Source organism: Lissotriton helveticus, chromosome 2_2 (assembly GCF_964261635.1).
Source record: "Lissotriton helveticus chromosome 2_2, aLisHel1.1, whole genome shotgun sequence".
Classification (NCBI taxonomy): domain Eukaryota; kingdom Metazoa; phylum Chordata; class Amphibia; order Caudata; family Salamandridae; genus Lissotriton; species Lissotriton helveticus.
Window position 1 is genome coordinate 329,402,042 of NC_136060.1, and position 27,317 is coordinate 329,429,358.

The 27,317-nt window shown below is 43.6% G+C and overlaps 1 protein-coding gene across 1 annotated transcript in view; it reads left to right on the forward strand.

Moving 5' to 3' along the window:
- The window catches only part of NSG1 (neuronal vesicle trafficking associated 1), a 147,388-nt gene extending 122,102 nt beyond the window's left edge, over positions 1-25,286 (forward strand). Inside the window, exons 4-5 of the mRNA XM_078678992.1 lie at positions 11,802-11,912; positions 24,875-25,286. Of these exons, the coding sequence (XP_078535118.1) occupies positions 11,802-11,912; positions 24,875-25,075 (312 nt within the window). The 3' untranslated portion in view covers positions 25,076-25,286. The remainder of the gene's footprint in view (positions 1-11,801; positions 11,913-24,874) is intronic.
- The last annotated feature ends 2,031 nt before the right edge of the window (positions 25,287-27,317 follow it).

Below are 27,317 nucleotides of genomic sequence, written 5' to 3' on the forward strand. Positions count from 1 at the left end.
TTCTTTCAACTAGCCTACATTCTCAAATTATATGCTATCTCAAAACCTGTCCTCTATATTCCTAAAATGTGAAAAGGAGAAATGAACATTACTTAAAACCTCTAATGGTCACTTCGCCTTTTCCCCTTTATTTAGTTCTTTACTTCCTTTCCATCCGCTGGATGCCCCTTCTGTCTGAGCACAGCCTTCTCTAAGTCACATACAAGTTTGCCTTAATTTCTATTAATATAACCCGAAAATTGCTCTCAATACATTTCAAGGATTATAATCTCTCCTTTGACACCCTTGCAGCTCAATGCTACCTTATCTCCTATGTCCGATCTATTAAGCCTACCAATCATATGCATGAACTCACATAAACCTTCCTTACTAATGATCCCACCTCACTCCTATTACTTTGAGCTACCACAAAGAAACAAGTGAACGATGGAATGCTTTGCTTGAGTGCACAAGACTTATCTCGATAACCATCAATAACCAATAATCCTGGCATGGCCACTAACCTTGGGGTTCGGAGAAGTATGCTGCCCGGCATCAGGACAGGAAACTCAATATAAATGCAGTTACAGTACAATTACAGGACATGTGGCAAAGATCTCTAGGACCTGCTGATATGATGACCAAAGACTCCATGAAGAGGAAAATAACTTTAGAGTGTTCAGAGAGCATTTCTGAACATGTTTTGGCTCCTAGGTGGAGATCCTTCAAGCAGGCCCCATATCAGCCCATAGTGAATACAGTGAAATGCACAGCTGAGTGGAGAAGAGCATTCATTGAGCTTTGCCTTTTTTATTTCTCCCTCTCTGGAGTATTGAGTAGGAATTGTATACTAGTCAAGGGTTGCTTGAGGTAGGTTGGAGAAGCTTCTTTTGCCTTTCAGGTACAACTATAGGGCACCTGACATTGCCGGGGAAATTAGTTTAAAATGCTGGAGACCCTCCCTTGGCCATTTGTTTAATGATAGATCTGCAAAAGAATATCAGGGCTATGGGATGGTTTATGATCCGGCTTCTATGCTCCAGTCAAATTCAACTACATATTTTGCTACAACCCACATGCATGAAGATACATATATATACAGCAATTACTTATGATATTGACATACATATCTGGCTAAGTTTGCCTGAAGTCACTCCCTTCCCCCACACCGCGATGATGCATGTGCGGCCAGCAATGGCCGCGGCAGAGAACTCCGCGAGAAGCTAGGGCAAATGCAGTGCCCAGTAACGGGTCCTTAGAGCTCTATGCCACATTGGATGTGTTGCTCCATTGCTGGATTCAAACCATACATTGCTAGGATCAACAGGCAGCACAACGTAACGTGCGCTTTGGAGCCTAGGTGATTAGCAGATAGATCCTGGGGGAGTGTTTTTGCAACGGACTCTGGTTTTCTCTTTGGCTTGCTTTGTTTTGGAAGGGGATGCACTCACTGGCCAGTAGTAGTAGTAGGGAAGGGCAGCGAGCGTTGCGGATTACGCTACTTCTGTGGCTGCGGCTACAGGTGATATGGCATCAGGTTGCGGATGCTGAGACATGTCTGGGCCGGCTCTGCTGCCCCCCCCCCCCCCGCCCTCCAGGATTGACAGCGGAGCAGCGACACATATGTGGAGCTTTCCTATTGCAGTAGACCACCAGGTTTCTCACCTGGGGGTAAGTGCACGTGCTCTGCTGCTGATTCTAGCAAAGTGCAGAGGTGCTACCCTGTTGAGGGTCGCTGGGGGGGTCTCAAACGCAGTAAACATGGTATCTTTGTTCTCTCCATTTCTGAACACCTATCATTGCGGCAAGCAGTATATAAATCCCTATAAAATCTTAAATCCGTGATCAACCCTCATGTGGATGGGGGAGAGGAGGAGAGGAAGAGAGGGGAGAGTGAAAGGCGGAAGGTAAAATTCACTTGAGTAAGTCTCAAAATGCGAAACTTCTCTAAAGGTGCTGGTGCAACCCATCTCGACTCTCCTGTCCTGACACTTCTCAGCAGAAAGATCTGGCAATGCTCACAGAGAATCCGGACTATAGTTCACCAGCCCCAGAACTCTCTCATTAAAGCTGTCAGCGGGAGCTTCAACGGATTTGGATATGAACCTTAGTTCTGCCACCAATGATTCAGCAGGGGGATCCTCTCAGGACAAGATACTTGTAGAAGAAATAGCGAGATTAACCCTGTACACGAAGATGAGGCCGTGAAATCTAAGGAACTTAGGGCCAGATGTAGGTGTCAAAATACCGGTCGGAATAGGCCGAAAATACCGATTTTCGGCCGTTTCCGGCCGGTGTTTTGACATTGGTATGTAGGGGCACTGTAAACATGCAGATTCGGTAATTTTACCGAATCGGTAATTTTACCAAATCGGTAAAATTACCGATCAGTAAAATTACCGAATCTGTATTTTCCTATGTAGGTAGCACTTCTAACAGTGCTACAGGGCCTTTAGAATTCGTTATTTACCATGTAATAGACTTGCATGGTAAATAACGAATTCTTGTGTACATGCACATCTGTGCCATGTGGCACACTGACATGCCCTAAGGGCATGTCTGTGTGCCACATGGCGCACAAGCCAGTTACAGGGGTGCAACAGGGTGTCAAAGTAGCACCCTGTCCCCCTTGTAAATTCGGTATTTTTACCGATTCGGTAATTACCGAATCGGTAACTGCCATTGAATCCTTTGGGCTTCAAGGCCCATAGGAATCAATGGCAAATACCGATTCTGTAATTACAGAATCGGTAAATACCGAATCATACAAAATCGGAAACAAATACCGATTCGGTATTTGTTACCGATTTTCTACCTACATTTTAATTACCGATTCATGAATACCGAATCGGTAAAATTCGGTATTTAAGAATCGGTAATTCACATTTACCTACATCTAGGCCTTAAAGAATACCCCCTATTCTCCAAGGCTAAATCTGGTTCAACCTCTGGTATAAACAGGTTGGAGAACCCCCAGCCAGCACTCTCACAGCTTCTAGGTTCAACAGAAGACATGTCACCTAGTGGTGAAAGCACCACCTTGTCGTAGCCTTTGGTGTCTCTCTCATAGAGGTCGCTGGGAACATCTGAGCCAGGAATCATAGAGCAGGCAGCTACAGGAAGTTCAGAAGCACCAGAGAAATAAAACAAATCCGGGCCTGATCGATTTCAGGAGGGTTCCTCTCAAGCTTCCATGCCTTTTACTCTGCAATGGGATGCTAAGAGCATGCTCAATCTAATTTTGGAGGAAATTCGGAAACCTAAAGCCTCTCAAACTGTGAAGATTGCAGTGGGGGGCTAGAAGGTGTGCGGTAAGATGGCTGCACCTTAGTGCAGCTCTGCTGGCCGAAATCATTATCCGTCAACAATCCTGCTTAAAGCGTGCAAGCCAGTTCATTTAGTAGTGACACAACAACGCTGGGAAAGCGGGGGTGCAGTATTGTGGCGTCGAAGAGTGGTATTGGGTGACAAGAGCCTAGACAAATTCCCGGCGCTGCTACGACACCCGAGACAACATGGCGACCGCCGTCTGAATTGGGATTCTGTTGCCGTATTACGGATAATATGGCTGTGATTGCAGTCCCTGCAGGAACAAGCAGAGCTGAGAAGTGCTTTGGAGGTGTGGCGGCCGCCCAGTGCTCGCTGAGGATCGTGTGCTGGCGATGCTGGGAGCAACCAAGCAGTAACTACATATGGCAGCTCTGGTGCACTGCAGGCGAGCTAGGTGCCCCAGATAGGGGTGTGGTATTTTTTGTCTGCAGCTGCTGCACTGAAGGGTTGTATGGGGAAATGCAGGGCCTGGGAGCATGAGGCGAAGGCCCGGTGGTAGGAAGTGTGCCGTGCTGCATGGTGCCACCGATACCTGAATGAGTATCGTGGAATGCAGGGTATGCGACCAAAGAAGTATAGGCCTGCAGTTGTGTGCCGGTCTGGCGGGCGTCTGCTGAAGGAGCGAATGCTCGCATGACAAATGAAGGTGGGATCCTAGGGACTGCAAGCTACGTGGTGATGCACTGTATGAGCCCAGCTTGGCGGTGCTCTGAACTACGTGAGAATTGCTCTGTGGACCCGGTGGCGGGTGCAGTAGTGCAGCGAGGTGTGGTGGGGGCTAATAGCCCAAGGAGATTTGGTGCTGTGCCCGGTGAGGCCTGGGTCAGTGGCTGGTTGCATGGTAGGAATTGTGTAGCAAGGATCTATCTTCAAACACAAAAATAAATAGAAGAAGAACTCACAAACTACGTATACACTAGTTGTGGCACTGTGTCAGGGCCGACAGCACAGGCACAGCATGGGGGTTAGTCAGGCCCAGACGTGCCCTCACTTTGTAGACTGCGCCAGATCTCATTGCTGTAGCAGCTGCAGTGTGGGGATACAGCGGCGCAGAAGGCCTAGGAAAGAACACTGAAACGTTAGCGCTTTTGAGAATTCCAAGGCACAACGCTCGTTCTGCCTGGTCCATATAAGTGAAGCAACAGGGTAGCTGCCAGGGTTGCAGTGGACAATAGAGGGCACTATGTATCAGGAGACCACAATGGGAAAGATGGACAAGAACCAACCTCACTTTTGAAATGCGGAAGCCTGGTAGGTCCCATCAGCGAGCGCTCTCAAACTCCGAGCAAGATGCTGCAGTGGAAGGAGCCCCATCACTGGAAACAAAGCTCCTTGCTATGTAGAATAGTTATTGTTAATGTTAATGTTAGTGAAACTTATAAAGCGCGCAAATACCCTGAGGTGTCTTGGCGCTGGACCAGAGTATTACCTGAATAGTGTGCAATCTATAAATGAAAAAATGGACGCTCTAAATCTGCGAATGGATCACATGTCAGCGAAGCTTGATAAACAGGGTGCTAGGCTGGGTGAAGCGAAATAGCGCTTCTCTGACACGGAGGATTGCTTACAAAGTGTCTCAACTAATTCCCTAAACAGGGAAAAGGTCCTAGCGGTAAGCCAGGCCAAAAATTAGGACCTGGAAGCCAGGTCGAGACATAACAACCTGAGGATCACGATCCTGCCAGAGTCGACCAACACAGGTAACCTGGAGCTATATGTGGAAGAACTGCTCAAGGAGATTTTAGGATCAGAGAAATCTGTCGGCTATGCTAATTGTAGAAAGAGCTCATTGTTTTCTGGTGGCTCATCCGATCTCAGGTTCCCCACCAATGCCGATAATTGAGCAGCTGCTGAACTACAGGGACCGCGATGCAGTCCCGCACCTGGGACGCAAAATAGTTACTATCAATTATCATGGAAACGATCTGGCCTTTTACCCGGATTTCACTGCATCGGTCCAGGCAGCGAGGCGGGAATTTCATCCTGTTAGGAAATTGCTACCGGTGGAGAACTTTCCGTACGTCATGGTATACCCTGCCCATTTACGTTTGGATCAGAAGGTAAAGCTAGAATAAAACCAACCCCAAGTCTGCCATGGAGTATGTTAAATCAAAGAAAAAATAGGCGACAAGACAAATCAGAAGACCCAGGTGATGAGGAGCAATGAAAGACATTGTAACGTAGTATTGTATTGTATTGTATTCTACATTTATAGAATGCACTATCACCATACGGGTACCCTGGTGCTTGTGCTACGTGTGCCCAGCTAGTCAGAAATTAGGCAGGGATCAATATATGCAAGGGGAGGGCTACAGAGCAATATGAATCAATTGGTTTCGATCTGGTACCATGCAGAGCTTTAAACGCAATGCTAAGTGACTTAAACTGCATGCTTTGCGATGCGGTGAGCCAATGCAGCTCCGAGAGAGTCTGAGAGGCGGTGAGCAAGGTGGCCTCATTAGGGCTAGCCTAGCCGCCATTGTCTGGATTCTCTGGAGTCTCTCAATCAAAAACTTAGGAGACTCCAGCAACAATGCATTACAATAATCCAGCCACCTCAAGATAATACTTCTTACTATCGATGCTCTAGCCTGTGTAGGTAACATCGGAATAATCTTCTGGAGTACTCTAATTAGGGAGAAACATCTCCCAACTGTTGTGTTTACTTGCGTTTCTAGGCTTAGTTTGTCATCAAACCTAACTCCCAGGTTGCGCACCGTCACTGAGGGTATCAATGGTGTGGTCGAAGGAATTGGCCAAAAATTAGTTGGAAGTAGAGAAGGAACTTTCCTGGCTGCACAACAAAGAACTTCTGTCTTATTGGCATTAATTTGTAAGAGGTTCTCTCTCAGCCAGTGTGCAGTGTCCAGCATGCATGCGTGGACCTCTTCCAATGAAATAGATTGGTCTCCCTCTAAGATAGGTGAAGCTGCGTATCGTCTGCGTAGTTCACAAGATTAATATTATGGGGCCTTATGACGGCAATCAGAGGGCTCAAGTAAACCTTAAACAATATTCAACTGATCGCAGATCCTTCAGGGACCCCATGGCGAGTGTTGATAAACTCTGATTGATAAGGGGGAAGGGTCACTGCCTGTTGCCTATTCAATAGGTAGGATTGGAACCATTTCAGTGCTTTAGTCAACTTCGAAAGAGAGCATGTGATTTTTTTCTACTGACATCATGGTAGCCAGAGGATGGCAGCAGAGGTGAGTGGCTGGAGAGGGTATTAAACATAGCACAACCTTAAGGCGGACACCGCATGGACCTTTGAACAGCGGTTTGTGAGTATCTCTACAACGTTGATGGGAAAGGAGAATTTAAGCTAACTAGAGTCTTACAGGACAAATGTTGGTATGGCATGCTACCTTAATGGACACGCTCAGCCACTTGGGAGGATGACTGTGCTCTAGTGTTCGCCTATGGGTGTACCCCACTTACACATTTGGGTAATGTTTTGTAGGGACGATATTTAAAATTTTCATTGGGATGCCTTTAGCAAGTTGGAGGTGCTGAAGTGGGTGGGCAGGCTACATGTAGCAGAGAACCAAGTGCTTTCAGATGATGGGATACCTATGCAGCAGTGGTACTTGTAGATCAGGAATAAGCAATGTGGTCTGTAGGTGGTACTATTAAAATGTGCGAGGCCTTAATAACCCCCCAAAAACCCGTAAGGTATTGGCATACTTAGATAGGCAGGACGTCCAAGTGGCGTTCCTGCAAGTAATACATGGGTGGGGGCCCGTTGGGCCCCTGTCAGAGTGGCAGCATTGTATTCTGCATGTTCAAGGGGTGTAATTGTGTTGGTGAGGAGGAGAACTCCTTTCACTCTAACCCACTCTGAAGCAGATGAGCAGGGAAGGGTGCTCCTGATACAGGGATGCTTGGGTTGCACAAAGCTACTGTTCGTAAAACGTATGAGCCCTACATAGATGATTCCGTGTTTTATAATGATATTTGGAGATGTATGGTGGCTTTGCCCCCCTCTGCAGCTTTATGGGATGGAGACTTGAAGGTATATTTAAATCCGCTGCTTGATCTATCGGCTAGCACAACATGGCACGGGAAACAGGCAGCGTTAGTGAAAGGGGAAATAATGGAGGAAGAGGGACTTGTGGATGTTTGGTGATGCCGTAACCCTACAGTAGGGGGGGTATATATGTGTCAACGGTGCACGGATCATGGTCCAGACTGGTCTACCGGCTAGTCTCCAAAGAAGTGAGCACATGGACAGTGTCAGTAAAGCACCACGCCAAAACACTCTCTGACCATGCCCCGCTGCTCCTGGACCTAGCAATACCTACCCACATGAGCCCGCCATTTCAGTGAAGAATACAGCCCTCATCTCTACTGGACCAAGTATTGCGTACCACAATTGGGGCAGCTGTCACAAATTTCTTCTTAGAGAATGATGGTACTGTGAACGAGGCTGGAACATTGTGGGAGTCCTTCATAGTAACTATAGAAGGAGAATGTATAGAGGCCCAGGCAGGCATTTTAAAATCACTTAGGAACAGTGTACAGGGCATAGAAGATAGGATACACGCGCTGGAATGTATATGAGAGTAGCGACCCACACATGCACTGCTTGCCCAAGTGAGAGACTTAATATCAGAGCATAATCACATTGCTGAGCAGGAGGTGCGGCATAGGTCCAGGAGGATGAGAGCATGACTGTATGGCAAAGGGGGCAGACCGAGTTGCTCTCTGGTGAACAAATGGGCAATGAAAAGGGAACAGGAACACATTGTGGAAATAGTTAACAATGACTTTGAAGTACATTATACCATGCCAGAGATTAGTCAAGTGTTTATGAGGTTCTTCTATATGCTGTTTGGGCATAGGCCAACTGTTATTGATTGTGAGATCTCAAGCTATTTAGAAGACATTGAGCTGAGCTGTCTGTCCCTTGACCAGCCAGAATACCTGACTCAGTCCTGGATGGTTGAAGACGTGAAGGAAGCTATAATGTCACTCCTAGCTGGCAAAGCGGCAGGATTGGATGGATTGCAAGTGAGTTTTATAAAGCTAATGTGGATACTCTAGCGCTGAGACTATTGGAGGTGTTCTCTGAAGCATATGATAAATGTGCCCTGCCCCCATGTGAGTATGAAGCTCTATAGTAAAGCGGATGAAGCCAGATAAGGAAGCCAATCGGTGTAAATCATATAGGCCACTCTCATTGATAAATATAGCCAACAGTTTAAAACCTCTGGTCCTAAATCTGGTCCTGCCGATCAATCGGGATCCATACCCAAAAGATCCACCACACATAATCTGCACTCTATATTTGCTGTGCTGCATCAGTTAAATCCCGAGCTCCCAGCCATGGCAGTATTATTAGATGCAGTCAAAGCATTTGATTCGATACACTGGGGTTAGATGTGTGTGGTCCTGCAGCGTATGGGTGCACCTCCTTTGCACAGGCCCGGTGGCCATGATACGCATGAACAAAGTGGTCACCGCTCCAATAGATATATGTAGAAAAACCAGGCATGGGTGCCCTCTCTCCCTGATGTTGTTCTCCCTGGCACTAGAAACACTGGCATGTAAGATCAGACAGGGCCACGCCAGTGCCGAACTGGGTTTCAGGCAACCACCGCTTGCCACATCACTATATGCAGATGATATGTTACTGTATGTTAGAGTACCTGCAACACACTTGGCGCCCCTATTATGGGAGTATGTCCAGTTTGAGAGACACTCGGGGCTATGCTTAAACTGTAATGCATCCACAGACTTCCCCCTCACAGAGTGCACTAGTGAGCTTGAGTTGGAGTTCCTACTAACCCGTGCATTACCTGGGTATCTGGGTGCACAGAGACCCGGAGACAGTGATTAACATGAACAACGGGCATGTGACTGCTAAATCACATGATCAATTTGCCAGGTGGACACGCCTTACACTGTCCCTAGCGGACAGAATAGCGGTTGTGAAGATGACAATTCTCCCCAAACTGCTGTATTTATTTGTGAACATTCCAATAGTATTAAATAGAGCTGTATTTAAGACCCTTCAGACGAGCTTGCTGGCATTGGTGTGGACGGGTAAACAGTCGAGATGCAGCTCGGACACTCTTATGCAACCATTTGAAATGAGAGGTTTTGAAGCCCTGGATTTACGATGGTATTACCTTTGCGTGCAAGCTCAATTTGCGCACTATTAGTACTTTACCCAATGCTAACTACCACAGTAGTGGTAACTACTGGTGGAGGAGGATAATGCTCACCCAATCTCGCTAACTGCTATGATATTGCTTGACAGGATGGAAGGTATCAGGAAAGAGTTTGACACGGTAAATGCACTATTAAAGCGTGTAAGGCCTTAGGCGCCTGCGCATGAAGTGAATGTCTGTATGCACCGGTTATGCCCATTGCTGAGCACCCAGGTATTTCGGTGGCACAGGAGCTCATGGCATTGGACATTTTATCCATTGCAGGGATCCCTATATTAGGAGACATGGACATAAACGGACAGTTCCTGTCCCTAGATGCCTTTACCTCAAAGCAACCATACAAGGCAATGCAAGGGTTTGTCTACACTAGATTTTGCATGGCTGTCAGAGCATTCTACCCTGAGTTTCCCAAGGAGACTATGATGTTAAAAGCATTGCAAATTGTATTAACTGTGAGGGAATGTATAGGGCTTATTACTAGATTATATAATACATCCCAAAGAGAAATTGCTATGTCAAGCTCCGCTTCCCTAGATAAATGGAATGTGTATTTTGTAGCACTGTAGCGCATGAGTTGTGTTCTGTTCGTCATTATTACTGAAATACTGCATCCTATGTAAGATTGTGACCAATGTGCAACGCTGTGTGTAATGCATAAGCTGTACTTTTCACACTTCAATAAAGTAATTTAAAAAAACCTAAAAAACTGTGGAGATTGCAGACTTTCATGCCGACCTACAAAAATCGAAGACACTATGGCTCGGATTCCAGAGAGATTAAATGAGGTGGAAGCGAGAATATCGCAGTTGGAGGATCAGGTTGTCATAATGAAGGATAAGGTAGCTGTTTTCCAAAGCCAAAATGTCCGCTGTGGAACATAAGTTAGAGGAGCTGGAGAATCATTCCAGGCGCTCTTATCTTTGTATGCTCGATATAACGGAGGGATTTGAGGAGCAAAAGACATTTCAATGGATCGACTCCTTTATTAAAAAAAAGTCCTCCCGGAGTATAGCGGAGAGCTGACTTGTATGAGGGCCCACCGTGTGCTGGCACATCTACCTCTAAACTCGGACAATATTGGTCAATTTTGGAGATTACTGGCTGAAAAAACAAATTCTATCTAAGGCGGTTAAGCAGCATAAGCAGCAACAGTTTACTTCACCGGGATGTCCCTGAGGCACAGAAGTTGCTGCAGCAAATATCTAATAAGTCCTAACTCCTAAATCTAGTATTTTTAGCCTGACCCAATGATTTTCTGTACATTTTGTCTTCCCCCTTTTCTTCTTTTTTCCCCATCTAATTGTTTTTGGATTGTTCTGTCTTTCTCTGTTCATGTCTCGAGGTGGGGGGAGTTGATGTGGGCAGGCCTGTAGCTCCTGGCACATGGTCAAGGTGCCAGTTTTGGGGGTGAGATAAGCCTGTCAGGAGTGAGTGGGATGGCGAACCACTCACTATGGCTTCTGGGAAGGAGGAGTGGGGAGTACAATTGGGGGGGGTTGGTAGTGGTATTGGGGAATCGGGAGCAAGGGGGAAAAGAGATCCATCTTCACAATCGATTGCCAAACTTAATTGCACGGTGTGCTGCATTGGGAGCAAGGGGGTAAAAAGAGATCCTGCCTCATAACTTATTGTCATATTCAATATCACGATCAGAACTGCATATATAGGCGTGCATATGCATCCAGGAATAATGGGAGGAGAGGCAATATGTACGTATCCAGGAATATTTGGATGAGAGGTAATGGCGCAAAGTCTCACACAATTGATAAATCAATACCATAGTCTCCAGACGATAAAAAGAGATCCAGCCTCTAAACTGATGAATGAATACCATACGTTTCTCTGATTGGAAGCATTATTGTTGTGCCAAGTGCTTATTAACCAGCAGAGCAATTGGAGGTCCGCTCCGCAAGCTGGAGGGTTTCTCAACTTAAATATTTATTTTATATTATAATGTGTCATAAGAGAAGATAAGATAAGATAAGATGAATATTGCTCTCAAAGTGGTCTCCTTGAATGTTAATGGCCTTACTAATAAAAAGAAAATGTGGGGCATTGAAACTTGGATTAAAACGGAAAGTCCATCTGTGGTTTTAATCAAAGAGATTCATATACGGGTGGGGAAGTTAGCAGAATTTTCCATGTTTAGATCCTGGGCAACATACCGGGGTTTTTCCTCCCCCTAGGCAGTGCATTGGGGCACTGTTATCTTTTGGAGTAAGAAATTCTAAGCAGACGTGGTGCATTTTTTTTTAAAAGACATGCATATCTATGATTTGTCTTTCAACATATATAATATTTATTTTCTTTTTATAGGTAACTGTTCTGGTGCTTTTTGCCTTGGCATTCCTGACGTGTGTGGTGTTCCTTGTAGTCTACAAAGTTTACAAATATGACCATACCTGCCCAGAGGGGTTTGTATTCAAGGTAAATATGAATTTTGTACACAACAGTATGTAAAGGTAAAGATTTCCAGTGAATTATCGCCCTGAGCACAAGTATGTTTATTTGTGTTAGAAATAGTCTTTCTATGTCCCCACCTTCCTTTAGAAAACACAGCAAAAGGTAGATACATTCAGTTTGTTTATCGAGCATGAAGTTATAATAGTTATTATTTAATCTCTTTTTTTTCCTTTCAATCAACATAGTTAATCACATTGTTGTCAGAATTTTTAAATGCAAACAAGGTGATCATTTGTTTTTGTGCTAGAGGGCACCTTTATATCTAAATGGCAATGACTGAGCAATAAAATGCATTATTCTGGGGTATTTAACTATCTGACCAGATAGCCTATCTGATACCTGAAGTTAAAACAATTACTCAACAGTGGGCCTTTTATTCTATCAGTGGCCTTTTTATTCTATTAGGCATTTTCTTGTGGGCTAGACCCATTGAATGCTGCTGTGGGTGTCACTTTTCCCTGCTCCTCAAGGTAATTTCAACAGGCACATGAGACTTTAAGCAAGAGGAAGAGAGAGAGAGATGGAGAGAGAGTGATCATAGAGAGAGAAGAGTGTGAAGGAGAGAGAATGGATGGGTGGAAAGAAAGAGGAGTGTAAGGGAAGAGCCCTCATTTGAACATTTTTGCCAAAGCTGCTCAGGGTACCCCTGTTCATCCCTGCATGTAGTCCCTCATCTTCTCTCAATTAGTTACCAACTCACTCACGTTGGAGGACCTATTGTGGAGAAGTGTGGCTCAGGGGTTAGAGGCGGCAGACCCGGAAGCTGAGATCGATCCTGGACCAGGGTTCAATTCCCCGCCTCGGTAGGTCTTGGGCTAAAAAATCCACGGACTCGATAATTCTCGTTCCGGTGCCTACTCAACTCACGGGTTCACACTCTGCGACTCTGGGCAATAGCTTGCTTAATCTCCACTACGGCCCCTGGCGGCGGGATGCCTGGCTTTCACCTTGTGGATACCCTGCCGGGGTTATCACACAGGGGAATACCAGGACGGGTTCCCTAAGCAAGCGCCTTGAGACCTCTGGGTGATTAGTGCGCTATATAAATCGAAATACATTTACATTTACATTTACATTTACATTCAGGATTTTCTGCTCTCCCTTTTAACTAAGTTCTATATCCAAGGATTCCAAAAGCTCTCCCTCACTGATCATTATCTTATCAAATTCTACATTGTCATGGAGCTTGAGAGCCAATTCAAAAGCTCTCAGGTCTTTGGCTATCCCAAATTATGGATAACTTTGAAAAAAATACAGATCATTGCTTTCACTCAGCTATTCTGAAATGCCTCATCCATACCTTGAATCTCCTGTTAATATTTTTGACCACCTTGCAGCCAAATTGACCAAGGCTATGGATACTTTTGCTCTACCGACTGAAGTTTAATACATGGTACGCTGTTAATCTCTGCCAATTAAAATGGTGAATGCATCCGAGATGCTAGCATGAAGCCAAATTTCCCACTGATCTAATGGCCTTTCAGGAACTCTTTACATGCTTCTAATCAGCTTTCTCTAGTACGAAGCAGGGTTACTTTCAGTCTTGTATAGTTGATTCATTAAACTGGACCAAAGAACGGTTTTAGATTTTCTAGAAAACTGTGCCTTTCAGCTCATCTTCTAGCAGACCAGTCCCTTCAATAGTACTTTGTGACAATCTCCTATCATTATTCATCAGCAAAATTGATACCCTCAATGGTCATATCACCACAGCCACCTCACTAGTTGCAAAATTGAATCCTTGGTTTTTTATCCTCGACTTTGCCTCCCTGCTCATTGATTTCACACTAGTCTCTGAAAGTGAGACTTCAGGAAATCTTCACAGCTCTGAAACCGATGATCATCAGCCTAGGAAATTCCTCCCTTATTGGAGGAGTCATCTCATGCCTTAAAACATACAGACAATACCCTTACCTGAAGAACCCCACTCTGGACCATCATGAACCTTCCAACTACAGACCCATCCCTGCCCTAAATATGTGGCCAAGGAAGTCAAAACTCTAAACCCACTTGGAAGCAAGTGTGACTTCCAGTCATGGTTCAGGTGCTGCTTGGGCACCTAGTGTGACATCCAGTCAGGGTTCAGATGCTGCTTGGGCGCAGACACCATTCTACATCTTTGATCCTGCAAATGATTCTCCATATCAGCTTTTGGCTCAGGAACTGGAAAGTCATGCTTTGCATCATTCCTCAAAACTACTCCAATGAAGTTAATTTGGAGCTATTTTTCTGAGGAGTAGCCACCATCAAAAATGGTGTTCCCATGAGCTTTGCATTGTCACTTTTGGTGTTTAATGCCTACATGTTCCTCTTGCTGTTATCTTAGATTACTTCAGGATAGTTTACCACAAGTATGAGACTGACACACAGTTTCCCGTAATGCTTGATGAATCTGACAACCTCCTAAACCTGTTGCAATATTCTATGTGGGCACATCATTGAATGCTGAATAGATGACTCTGCCTAAAAAGTGGTAAAACTGAAATCCTGCTCCTAGACCATTTCATTCATTTCCCTTTCCCTTTTCCTTGGACTGAAGAATTGCCTGTTTGAATTTGAATTTGAAAAAGAGCTTAATTAAGCGCACTGCGGCCGATCGGCTTCCTGACGCTGTTCCCATGCTTGTAATTTTGGACAAATCTTTGAGCTATAATTTACCCCCTGTTGCTCAGTCTTATGCACATTTTGCACAGTTGAGCATGTTCAGAAATAAAATATTGTGGTGTTTGTTATTCATATTTAGTGCCTACACAAAGCAGCCTAGCACTGATTCATTTTCTAGTAGGTGCATATGACTGGTTTATCTGCTACTACAACTAGTTACATGGCTTTCAGAAGGTAACATAATCATCAGTTGAGGAGTGCAAAAACAGTTCCATTCAGTAGCATAACTGCTTCACTCACTTGCAAAATCCACAAGTCTGAAAGAAACCCTTGGACACCAATCATTGATATAAACAAAAAAATCTTTCAGCCCAGTGCTGTCAATGTTTGGGGGCGAGGTCACTAGATCTGCTCTTTATGTTGAATACAAAACAGCAGCCCAATACATAATGTGGTCCACATGTATGCAAATCTGTAACTGCCTCTGTAGAGACGCCCATACTAACAGGTTGGAAAAATTAATTATCTATTCCCTTTCATTTGTCTTTGGATGTAAATAAACGTTTATGTGAGAAAGTCAATTATAAATATATGAAGCCTTAAAAGATTTTAAAGACAGTTGTCCTGGAGCTCTAGTTAACAGACACTCTACTTGAAGTTAAGCAATTGTACTTCTCAAACACTGATGTGATATAGTCAGACTGTAGTTCCTAAGTGCTAATCAACAAATAGTTTATACCAAGTTTATTATTAGTATAAACATAAATTATAATATTTTTACAATTGCTTATTGAAATGGTATCAACATATGTAACATTATTTTTAATCAAAGTTGATATACTGTATTTCTACAACAGAATTCATAATACAGTAGCACCTTCAAAAGATTGCATTTAAGTTTCAGTTTTCTTTATTACTTTTTGAAAAAGATAAGCAATACAATATCATATGGTCATCGTATCATCTATGAGCTCCTTGATTTCCGTTTATATACGCCCCTCCCCTTTTGCACCACGCTACAGTCTAAAAGAGTTTTTAATAGTAATACATTGTGATACTCAAGAACAGAGCAAGAGAAGATCATCCCCATCACAAATACTCTGTGCATAACTCTTGTGCAATTTTAGCACATAAATTGGGAAAATCCTCAAGCTCTGGCCATACCCTTGGTTGCATAGGGGGTTGCATCAAACATGTAAAAGTTGATTGGAGGAATGCTTGTCAATAACCTAACCCACTGCCAGTTTCGCTGGATAGCATTCCAACACATATGTTTGTGTATTGATGGAGGACCTCCATTAACAGTTATATGAGTAAATATTGAAGGCAAAATTATTGAAATACATAAATAGCCCCCCAAAAATATTGAGGACAAAAATATTCTCTTTCTATACTGTATGTAAAGTACACAGTATTGACTACAAAAATATTGAAGTTCGAAATATTGTCCCAAAATTGGTCAGCACATAAACGTTTTACTCTTAACCAGTATATTTACTTTGCAGCATATGGCATTTAAAACAGAGATGGTATAACAAACATAAAATGTGATTGTATACATTGCCACATAAAATAAAAATGTACACTTTAAATATTAGAAATAGAAAGCATAAAATAAAAATACATAACATGAAATACTCTTAAAATAAAACAAATTGAATAACTAACAAAATGTAAAACTAAAAATATATATTAAAAAAAACACTGTGCAATAAAATTATTAACATTGAAACAGAATTATCAAAAATAACATTAATTACAAAAATAACCATGTAAAATAAAAAAAATAATTACAATATATTTTAAAAATAAATCACAAAATTAGATCCCAAAAAAATACATTCATAGAACATGTAGACTGGTAGACTTGTAGGCATCAGATTTTCTATTCCCACTCCAATGTAAGCAACAGTAGGGAAAGTGTTGGCCTTAAAAGGGATCAAATGTATTATTTCTAGTCAAACGTAAGGAACAGTAAGGAATGTGTTAACCTTTGGAGAGGGCAAGTTTACTGCTGATACTCCAACATAAGGAAGCATGTTTCTGATTGGACTTGAATTTAAATGTACTTCCCTCCCCACAAAAGATATTTACAAATATTTATATAAAATGTATTTTAAGAAATATATAAAAAATATGAATATGAATATTTGTTTAAATTACAAAATTCATAAAAATAATTAGTGATTAAGGTTAATACATTAACAAATAATCATACAACCAACATAAACATATTTACCAATTACAAATGTTTCAAAAACATGTACGCCAAGTAACTGTTCAAAGTCATACAGCTGTTCGCAAAAACCCCCAGCAAAGCCACGGATGTCCCACCTTCCCAAGAACTCTGCGACAAGCTCAGCTCCTACTTCCATCTGAAGATCATGGTCTTCTATGACAACTACAATGAACAGATGCTGGACCCCCCACCCCTCGCCGCTGATAAGCCATCCATCATGACCTGGAATCCCGCCACCATAGAACACATCACCGCGACCATGAAGAAAACCCACTCAGGAGCCCCAACGGACCCCTGCCCATCGCAGATATTCCACAGGGCTGCCGCTCCGATCGCACCCGAACTAGGATGGACCATCAACACCTCCTTCAGGTCCGGCACCTTCCCAGATGACTGGAAGAAGGCGGAGAATAAACCCCTCCTCAAGAAACCAGCGGCTGACCCAACAGACCTGAAGAGCTACCGGCCCATCTCTCTCCTCCCCTTCACTTCCAAAGTCACTGAGGGACTAGTAAACACCCAACTGACTACCTTCATCGAAGAGAACTCCATTTTGGATGCCTCCCAATCTGTATTCCGCAGCAACCACAGAACCGAGACCTTCCTCCTCCCCGCAACTAATGGCATCTGCATGCTACTCGACCAGGGACACACCGCGGCCCTCACTCTTCTAGACCTCTCCACAGCCTTCGACACCGTTTCACATCGCACACTCGCAGCCAGACTTCACAATGCGGGGATACAAGGAACCGCCCTTGACTGGATACAATCCTTCCTTTCTGGCTGAACCCAGAGGATCAGAGTCCCTCCCTTCCTCTCAGAACCCCCCGATATCATCTGCAAAGTACCCCAAGTATCATCGTTCAGCCCCATGCTCTTCAACATCTACGTGGCCCCCCTCGCCGCCATTGTCAGACAGCATTGGCTCAGCATTGTATCCTACGCCGATGACACCCAGCTCATCCTCTCACTCACGAAGAAGCCCGAAGAAACCAGACTCTGTTTCCAGGAAGGAATGAAGAACGTGATAACCTGGATGAGAGACAGCTGTTTGAAGCTCAACTCTGAGAAGACCGAGGTCCTAATCTTCGGACCCTGCATCTCTGTCTGGGACAACACATTGTGGCCCACTGCCCTCGGGAGCACACCCACCCCCACAGAACACACCCAAAACCTCTGCATCATTCTCGACTCCTCCCTCTCCTTGAACCGCCAGATCAACGCTGTTGACTCCACCAGTTTCAACTGCCTACGCATCCTCCGCAAGATTTTCAAATGGATCGCCCCTGACTGCAGAAGAAACGTCACCAAAACACTCATAACCAGCAGACTGGACTACGGCAACGCCTAGAGGCTGGTATCAACAGAACCCTTCTACACAAACTCCAAACCATCCAGAACTCCGCAGCTAGACTCATCCTCAGGACACCGCGTCACACACACATGACCCAACACCTACAAGACCTCCACTGGCTCCCTGCCGAGAAGAGGGTCACCTACAAATCACTCAACAACATCGGACCAAAATACCTCAATGAAAGATTATCATTCCAAGCACTCAAGAGGAACCTCCGATCCGCCGACCTCGCCTAGGCAGAGGTCCTCCGCATCCGCAGAAACCAAACAGGCGGGAGAGCCTTCTCCCATATCGCAGCCAAGACCTGGAATGAGCTCCCTGTGAACATCAGACGCTCCCTGACCCTGTACACATTCAGAAATGACTCAAGACCTGGCTCTTCAACTGAACCGGAGCTGCCCCCAACACCTTGAGACCCTCACGGGTGAGTAGCACGCTATATAAAACCCTGATTGATTGATTGATGTATATTTAAAACACTTCCCAATCTACTACTCTAAAATTCCAACACCCAGAAAATGAAATAAAAATAATAGTTGAAATAATTAACACTATAAATTAATTTAAGAAATAACACAAAAAATAAATGATGTAAAATACAATTATTATGCTAAAAACAATTAAATAATCTGCAACATCAATAAACTAATTAATACATTATCAATTACAGCAACCAATTACCATTTTATCTAACAGTAGCTATTAAATCCTTTTCAAAATTAATAATCAAATAAACAAATCAAAAATATAAAAAACAAGTATAAACATGTATATATAAATGTTAAGAAAAAAGTCAATTTATTCTCCTACAAACCCAGCAACCAGACAATAACTTCACATACAATCAAAAAAACGTTTTAAATATATTAGCAAATCAATAAAATATACTAAATAAATACACACATCATTAAAATAACTTACAAACAAAAACAATTAAAACACATCAAAATAATTTAAAAGATGTTATTACATACAACTATTAAAAAAAAAAAGATATAAATTAAATAAAAACGATGGTCTTACCTTCTATGTTCTGTACTACTATATGTTTGACATCACAATAGCTCTGACACTATATTTATGTCAAGCGACATTTTTGAGTCAATATCTTGACAGTTATCCAGTTCTGACCCTGCTTCTCTTTGGAAAAGACCACCTAGATATGCCAGGCCGGGGTCCCTGCCAGAATGGAACGCAAACAGTCAGGGTTAAAAATAATATTTGAAAGGAAGCAGGAAACAGGAATACAACACTTGGCAGTAAAGTGGATAGCTTAATTCCTGGCTATTCTAAAATGTGTCCTCACGATCTCACCTCTTAGTTCCTGGTTTGAAAATGTCGCTTGTTGAATTACTCATAAATATAGCCTGCCTCCTTTTATTATTAAGATTTACATTCTACGCTTGATCTCTCTGACAACCCTTGAACTTCCAGATATAATTGTAATGTAATCATGTACATAAGCTAAAGGTACTCAGCTGCTAGTGGAGATCCAAATAATAAACTGTGTGAGAGTAGAACTACTCTCCTAACAATTAAGAATTCGATGACTGTAAAAAGGACGATTCCTAATAGTTACTTATTCTTAATAATTACAAACCTGCAATGTTTCCAGGCGATCTACTGTAGCACAGCTCAGGCCATAAGGGCTGCACGAATGCTCATATGTCAATGAAGAAATACAATTCTGAGGTCATAACTTATTAAAAGTGACAGCAATTATTTTGAATTTTCCACATAAAGGGCCAGATGTACGACCCTTTTTTGCAGCCGGAAACGGGAGAACTTCCCGTTTGCGGCCGGAAACGCGAGAACCTCCCGTTTGCGGCCGCAAAAGGGACTTGCAAAATAGCATTTGTGACTCTTGCTATTAGGAAGGGGCATCCCTTACAAATAATGAGTCAACATGTTATGTACTAGTATTTTGCAACCGCATTTGCGGACGCAAAACACTTGCAGTTTCCCACCTACTTCAAGTTGGTGGTAAACCACTCACAAAGGGGAAAGGGTCCCCTTTGTGAGTATGTCGGAAAATATTTTTAAGAGCAGGCAGTGGTCCCAGAGACCACTGCCTGCCCTTAAAAAAATGAAACGGAAAGGTTTCATTTTTATTTTATAAATGCATCCCGTTTTCCTTTAAGGAAAATGGGCTGCATTTTTTTTTTTTAAAAGCAGTCCCAGACATGGTGGTCTGCTGAGCCCAGCAGGCCACCTTCCCTGGGAGGGCTGACATTCCCAATGGGCTCACAAATTGCGAGAGATTCATTAATAATAATGAGCCTCACAATTAGGGACCCCATTGGGAATCGCAAACAGTGTGAAAAACACAGTTGTACTTCAGGAATTGCCCCTCGCAATTTGCGACTCGCAAAAGAGTCGCAGTTTGCAATGCACACTTTTCTTGGTCGTACATCCGGCCCGAAGTTGTCTGAAACACACAAATCAGAACACTGATGTCAACTTTTGTTTTTGAATAAATTGACTTACTATGTCATTTCAAATGCCTAAGTGGAGCAAAACGAGGAAGGAGGGAGGTGGCTGATAGGAATGTATTTGCCTCTGCCAGAAACTTGGAGATGTGCCTTTTATTCTGGTCTCTCTGTGTTTTGCATTTTTATTTCATGCTCAGGCAAGGAATGTTTTATGGTTTTTCAGATGTTGTATGATTCTATAGAAGGGGTAAAGGATAGAGTTCTTCCTCAGAAGGATTCAACCTGCAATGCACTTTTTCCTAAAACATCACAAGACTGAGACCCCCCAGATTTGGAAAGGATGGAAGATCGAAAATTAGGTTTGAAAGCTAGTGTAGGTTTAGGCAATTGTCTGTTGCCAATGCCATAATAAAATTATTCCTAGAATACTCTAACAAACTCCTTTTCTTGACACTCAGTACTTAAAGATGCTCAGAATAGGAAATTACTCACACACCTGTGCAGGAAATAGATATGAAACTGCGCAAACCTTCAACCTTGATTTTCTTTCTGTAAAGGGCCTGTGGGAAAACTATACTCAGATAACTCCCTGGCTTGGCCTGCATGGACACAAAGGAATGAGGGGCTTATTTATGAGAGTCCTGTGTCACTTTTGCACCATGTAAAGTGGTATATGATTAAAGCAGTGCTCTCATAAAGATTTATGTAGCCACCCTGCGTGGCTTTGAGTGGCCTCATAAATCATGAATAAGGCGACGGAGGGCAAATCACTGCGTCGCATTACTCTGCGCCCGGGAGGCGTTCAATGGGCGCTGTGGTGGGATTTCCCACGCAACACCCATAGAATTTAACACTGCCCCAGATTAACAAAGTGATGTAAACCTGGGGAAGCATCATAACCATACGCCTCCATAGGTGCGACGTAACGAGGAGAACTACATTTATTTTTCTGCACACATGTAAACCATACATAAAAAGAGGAAAACGCCTCGTAGTGTTGTTTTTGTGCAGAAAGGTGCCTCTTCCTGTGCCAAAACAACACTGAGTGCAATATAGGCACCCTTGCATGATGATGCAAGGGTGCCGACATTGACACTAGGCAGCCAAAACGGCACCAGCAAAGGGAGAAAGGACATGAATGCACCTTGTTGCTCAAATTTGATGCAATCCTGCCATTACACTTTGGCGGCGTAGGACAGAGCAGCAAGGTGCCTTGCTGCGCTGCCCTGTGCCAAAATACCATAAATTATGCTCTCAGTCTGCTCTGGGCTGTCTGCTAGCACTGCTGGGCATTTTGTCTCCTGGAAGGTGTTTGGCTGGAGAAGGACTTGTGATTCTAGAGGCAGCTGCAGATCTTTAGTTGATTCCTGGTTAACTGAATGTGTTGGAACATTGAGTGGACTATAACTATCTTTGATCTTGTATGGGACTCTGGGTTGTACTATGAGAATTTATTTTCTAATGCCTGGAGTACTGAGAAGTATAGCTAGAATCTAAAGGTGCATGTGACACTGGAAACATTTCCCAGTTTTCTTGCTCAGAGCTCTGAAGGAACTCCCAAACAACTTTTTTTTCAACAGGACTTGGAAACCAGAGATCTGGAGCCCTATTTAGAGTTGGAAGATGGGGCATTCCATCAAAACATGGCCACTATCCTGTCTCCTGTCTTACAAGTCCAATATGCTATAATTGCCCTTAAGTACTGATGGAAGTGGGGCTGTTAAGCATGAGTAAATGTAATAACTATGGGGCTCATTACGATGGCGGGAGAACCGACACCTTCAGCCCGGCAGTGGTGTTCCCTCCGCCAATTGTAAGGCCTGACCAAACTGCCCATTATGATGGCAGTCAGATCGGTGGTAGTCAGAGAATCCGACCGCCACGGAACCCACAGTCAGATTAAATTTGTCAGCCAGTTGGCCCACCATCGTAGCCCAGAATGGTGGCGTTGCCTGTTAGGCCCCGCTGGTCAGATTAGGATGTCAGTCCACGCCAGCATGAAAAGGCTGGCGGGGATGTACATTGGGCCCGTAACGCCCCCTTCCCCCCTGGACCTTTCCTTTGGGTTTTGGGGGCACCAAAGTACCAAGGGACAGGCACTGCATGTTGCCTGTCATGTAGTACAGGCATGTGTACAACATCCCTTTTTAACATTGCTGCGGGTGCCACAATGTTGAAGGGGGTGATGCACCTCCCATGATGGCAGTTGCATCCTAATTTCTATTGTTGGACTGGCGCACGGTTGGCGGGCGGTCCCAGATAGGAGACGATGGCGGACGGTCTGAAGTCCATCCACCATCGTAATGAGGCCTTATTGTTGGCTGTTGCGAGAACTTGGACTTTATTTTTGTATACTTAGAATTACTTTCAAGTCAGTTATTATTTAATTGCACAGACATTCAGGCCTGCTCACTGTTTGTTAATTATCACAGTATTATTCTACGATGTAATTTTCCAATATCAATATAACCATTATCAAACATTTAAAAGCGTTATTTATAGTGAATATAAAATCAATATGCAAGAGCCTTAAAAAGGGGCGATCTGATACAATACATCAAAGAGGCTCCTCCGTGATTATTTAAGTATTATTGGTGTTATCACATAATAGTGCTATAGAGTATTATTGTCCATAAATTAAAATGCTCCTCAAGTACATTTCGGGACAGATTTAAGAAAAATTCACATAGCACACTTCGGCAGCCACAAAATCTGCGCTACATGAAAAGGAGAGAGGAGGAGTGTGCCCTATTTACTAAAATAAGGCACACGCCACTCATCTCACTAGTGCCGGCGCTGAAATCAGCTGCCGTGCGCCACAGATACATCTTTGCGCCATGGTGCAAGAGTGCTTCGTGAGTCTAGCATAATCGAAAAAGGAAGGAGAAATAAAAGCATTTCTCCTCCCTTGCACCTACTTGAAAAGTGCACAGTTTTCGTTCTACTTTATTTAGTAAATTGGGTTTAGCATGAGAAACCTTGGGTGGCTGCATGGGAACACCCATGCACCACCCTTAGTAGGCCCCCATGGCGCAAAGTATTGCAAAGCAGCGCTATGCTCGGCTTTGCATTACTTTTCTGTTATTTCCAGCTCTAAACAAGTTTAGTGCTGGAAACTAAACTGAAAAAAAGACTTTGCGCAGATTTGCGTCAATTTTGTGATGCAAACACCGCACAAAATTTGGTTATTACGTTGTTGTCCTTAATCCAGTCCAGAAGGTGCACCAGGACTTGCCTACAAAAGATTTTCCGTGAGGCATCGATAAAACTAATCGGATGATAGTTGCCTGTGATACTATGTTGGCTGTTCTTGTGGACTGGAATAATCTCTCCAGGTGGCAGAAATCTTCGCTCCACCCCCTTAGAAAGGAATTTCAAAGATGATTCATGTATGGGCCCCAGACTTCCTTGAGTTCAAAAATGCATTTGGGATGTCGTTTGTATTCCCCACCCAGCCCAGACCTCCTGCCATGTCCCCCGTTTTTAACTAGGAGAAACGCCACCTCTGGCTCTGCACACCAGCACCTGCTCCAGCGACACGAGCAATCCCCCACAACCGATCATCACTCTAGTGCACCAGCTCCCAAGAAAACCCCTCCGAAAAAACAAACAACCCTAAGCCCAGGTAAACCCCCCCCCCCCCCGGTAAACTGGCAACCAAAAACAAGGGAGGGAGGGCTGGAAAAAACTCGTGCCCCAGGGACCCTCCACCGACACTGCCATCAAAATGGTGCCCCAGGGACCCTCCACCGACACTGCCATCCAAATGGTGGGCAGTGGCACAAAATGGTTATGTAGCCAGCCAGCCCAAAGGAAGCCCAAATATATATATAGCCCAAGCCCCCGGACCAGCCCAAACAGCCCAACTGCTCCATACCTGTGCCCCGGGACCCCCTCCCCCCTACAGGCCCCAAAAAACCCCGGGGAGGCAGGCCTCCCGTTGGTCGGCCGCCCCCCCACCCCCCTATGCCCCATTGGGAAACCAGGATGTTGGGGAAGGTCTGTGGGTTCTTGTTGGAAGCTCATGAGGTTCCTAAGTGTGTTGGCTAACTCCTCCCCTTAATCTTTGTATGTAAACAAGATGAAAATGATATGAGGCTCACCTTCCGGAAATCTTATACTTAAGTGTAAATATCCGCATGTGGCTAGGTCTGTACATCCGTACATTTGCCACTGATGCTTAGTCAGCAAACAAGCTCAGATTCATCTGAAAGGCTTACTGGTCTTGTAGCATCTGTACCTTCTGTTGCTCATGAATAGCATTAACAGCATGCTTATGCTCATTTCTTTCCAGAACAGTCGATGCATCCCAGCCGGGTTAGAAAGCTATTATTCGGAACAAGACTCCAGTGCTCGAGGGAAGTTTTACACCGTCATAAACCACTACAACCTGGCCAAACAAACAATTACCCGCTCCGTGTCCCCGTGGATGACGGTCCTGTCCGAAGAAAAAGTGACAGAGCAGGAAACGGAGGCGTCCCAGAAAACAGCTTAGGGGGATGATGCGTGCTGACTTTGGAAGTGTCAAGGGACGGTAACCAAGAGACTTCATTCAGCAGGAACTTGACTTGAAATGTGCTTAACGATAAAATAGGTTACTTGTATTTATGGTAAAATCGCTTCTGTTCGCTGATACGTCTGTGCAAATGCAGGTAATTTATTAGTATAAAACTGGGTGCATATCAGAAAATACCGTACATTAGACCTCGATTCCAAACGTCAGAGGAACTAATTTAGATTTTTCGAGGATGAGTAGCAGGCGTGATGTCTGTCCACTGTTAGACTCTTTATCGGACTTCAGATTGTCAGTGTTTTAGGACATGGAATATGCTACGTTATTTTGATTTCTTATCATTAAATTATTGTTAGCAGCCAGTGGGCTGTAGTGCAAAGTGATTCATTTAGCCACGCCTATTGTATTGCGATCTCACACTTAGTGATAGGCAGTTAACTTTTTCAGTCTGTTGCAAGTAACGGTTAGTTGATCTTGTATACATTAGAATCTCTGAAATCCCCACAATCAGGTGTAAAGGATAAAGAATATTTCCTGAAAGAAAGAAAACAAGTGTCAGAGTCTATACATTTTTAAATGTAACTCCTTTGTTCATGTTCACACTGTAATAAGTAATATTAAAGCTGTTTGGCCCTCATTATGAGCAGACCCGTCACTTGAGATATCATGCACTATTTACCATAACGTGCGGATTTTGGTGGAATAAGAACCAAAACCCACATGTTATTCCCCAAAATATCGAATCGGTTGGTATTTATTGCACCCAATAAATTCGGACTAGTTAGAATTACACCATTTACCAGGCCACTAATAAGGCGTTTGTGTCCAGGCATGTTCAATCGACCCTAAATATTTCTGAGCAAACTTGCACTACATTTCCACTGTGGCTTAAAACTTTCCACTATAAACATGCACAGAAATACAAAGTAGGTAGACACAGCTGATACAAATCTCTGTAAAATATGATTGTGTGAGAAATCCACTTAGACATGCATGATGAGTTGAAGAATCATCACGTTTATCGATATAATAAAAAGAAGGAGCAACTATTAATTCATGCAACCATGTTATGTCTATAGATATTCAGATCAATATTCATTGACTCCTCCTTTATACACTTTATATTTAATGCAATTGACCGTTTATTTAGAAATGTGAATGAGGTGGTAAAGTTGGTCGGTGTAATCTAGAAATAGTATATCAAACAAAAAAAGCAAACCTGCTGTTAAAAAGGAGGAGAAATAAATGAGTGCAGAACATTTAATGGAACAATATGATCATAACGTGTTGCTGTGTAGATACACATGCTCTGCATACTCCTGCAATCTAGTGTTGGGCTTGGATATTTCAACTTGTTTTTCATTGAAGAAAGTCTTTCAAATCACAGGATGCATAATGACTCCACCCTTAGTTGGCAAAGTGCACCACCACCTCAAATGATTGTTGATTGTTAGATTGTTTTGTTCTGCCTTCGGGTTCAGATGTATACCAACGAGGCTCTGAGTCTCAACATGTCCACCACATTTCGTTGTGCCTGCACAGGTAATTTTGACACCCAGAATTGGGAAAAACCTTTGTCACCCTTGCACTTCTTTTGGTGACACTATCTGGAGTCTGACACCCACTAATGGAGTCCCCGAATTCCATGGAGCTTCCAAATTGGCGAATGCATGCAGTGTAATGAAATGTACCTCCTTCCAGTACTGCCCTCAGTAGCATGTGAAGAAACCCATGACTGGACGACCACCGGCTTTGTAACCTCTGCCTCCCCTCAACCTCGACAATGCTTTGTCTGAAGATTGCTTCACTTTCTGGTAGAAGCAAACTATTCATACAACAGGGAGAGGCATTGGGTGCGCTCAAAATGCACCATCATTTCCCTGCCCCTACAGCTGTCACCCAGCCCAGAGGTTGTCTTTTCCAGCAGCTCTAACCTAGAGGAAAAAGAGGAAGTTCCCTTGACATCCAAGACCAGCAGCCCTCAAATGATCTTCTCCAGGGTCCTAAGTATGGTTGACTCCTACAGCCACTCCAAATCTCCCAAGAAGCTTCACACTGTACCTGTTAAATTCATACTCCTGTTATACCTTGACAGGACAAAACCCTTCAGAAGGATCAATCACCTATTTGTAACCTTTGAGAATATTGCCAGATGGATAGTTAAGTCCATCCAAACCTGCTACCATAAAGCTAAAATGGCCCTCTCTGTTACCCACAGGCTGCA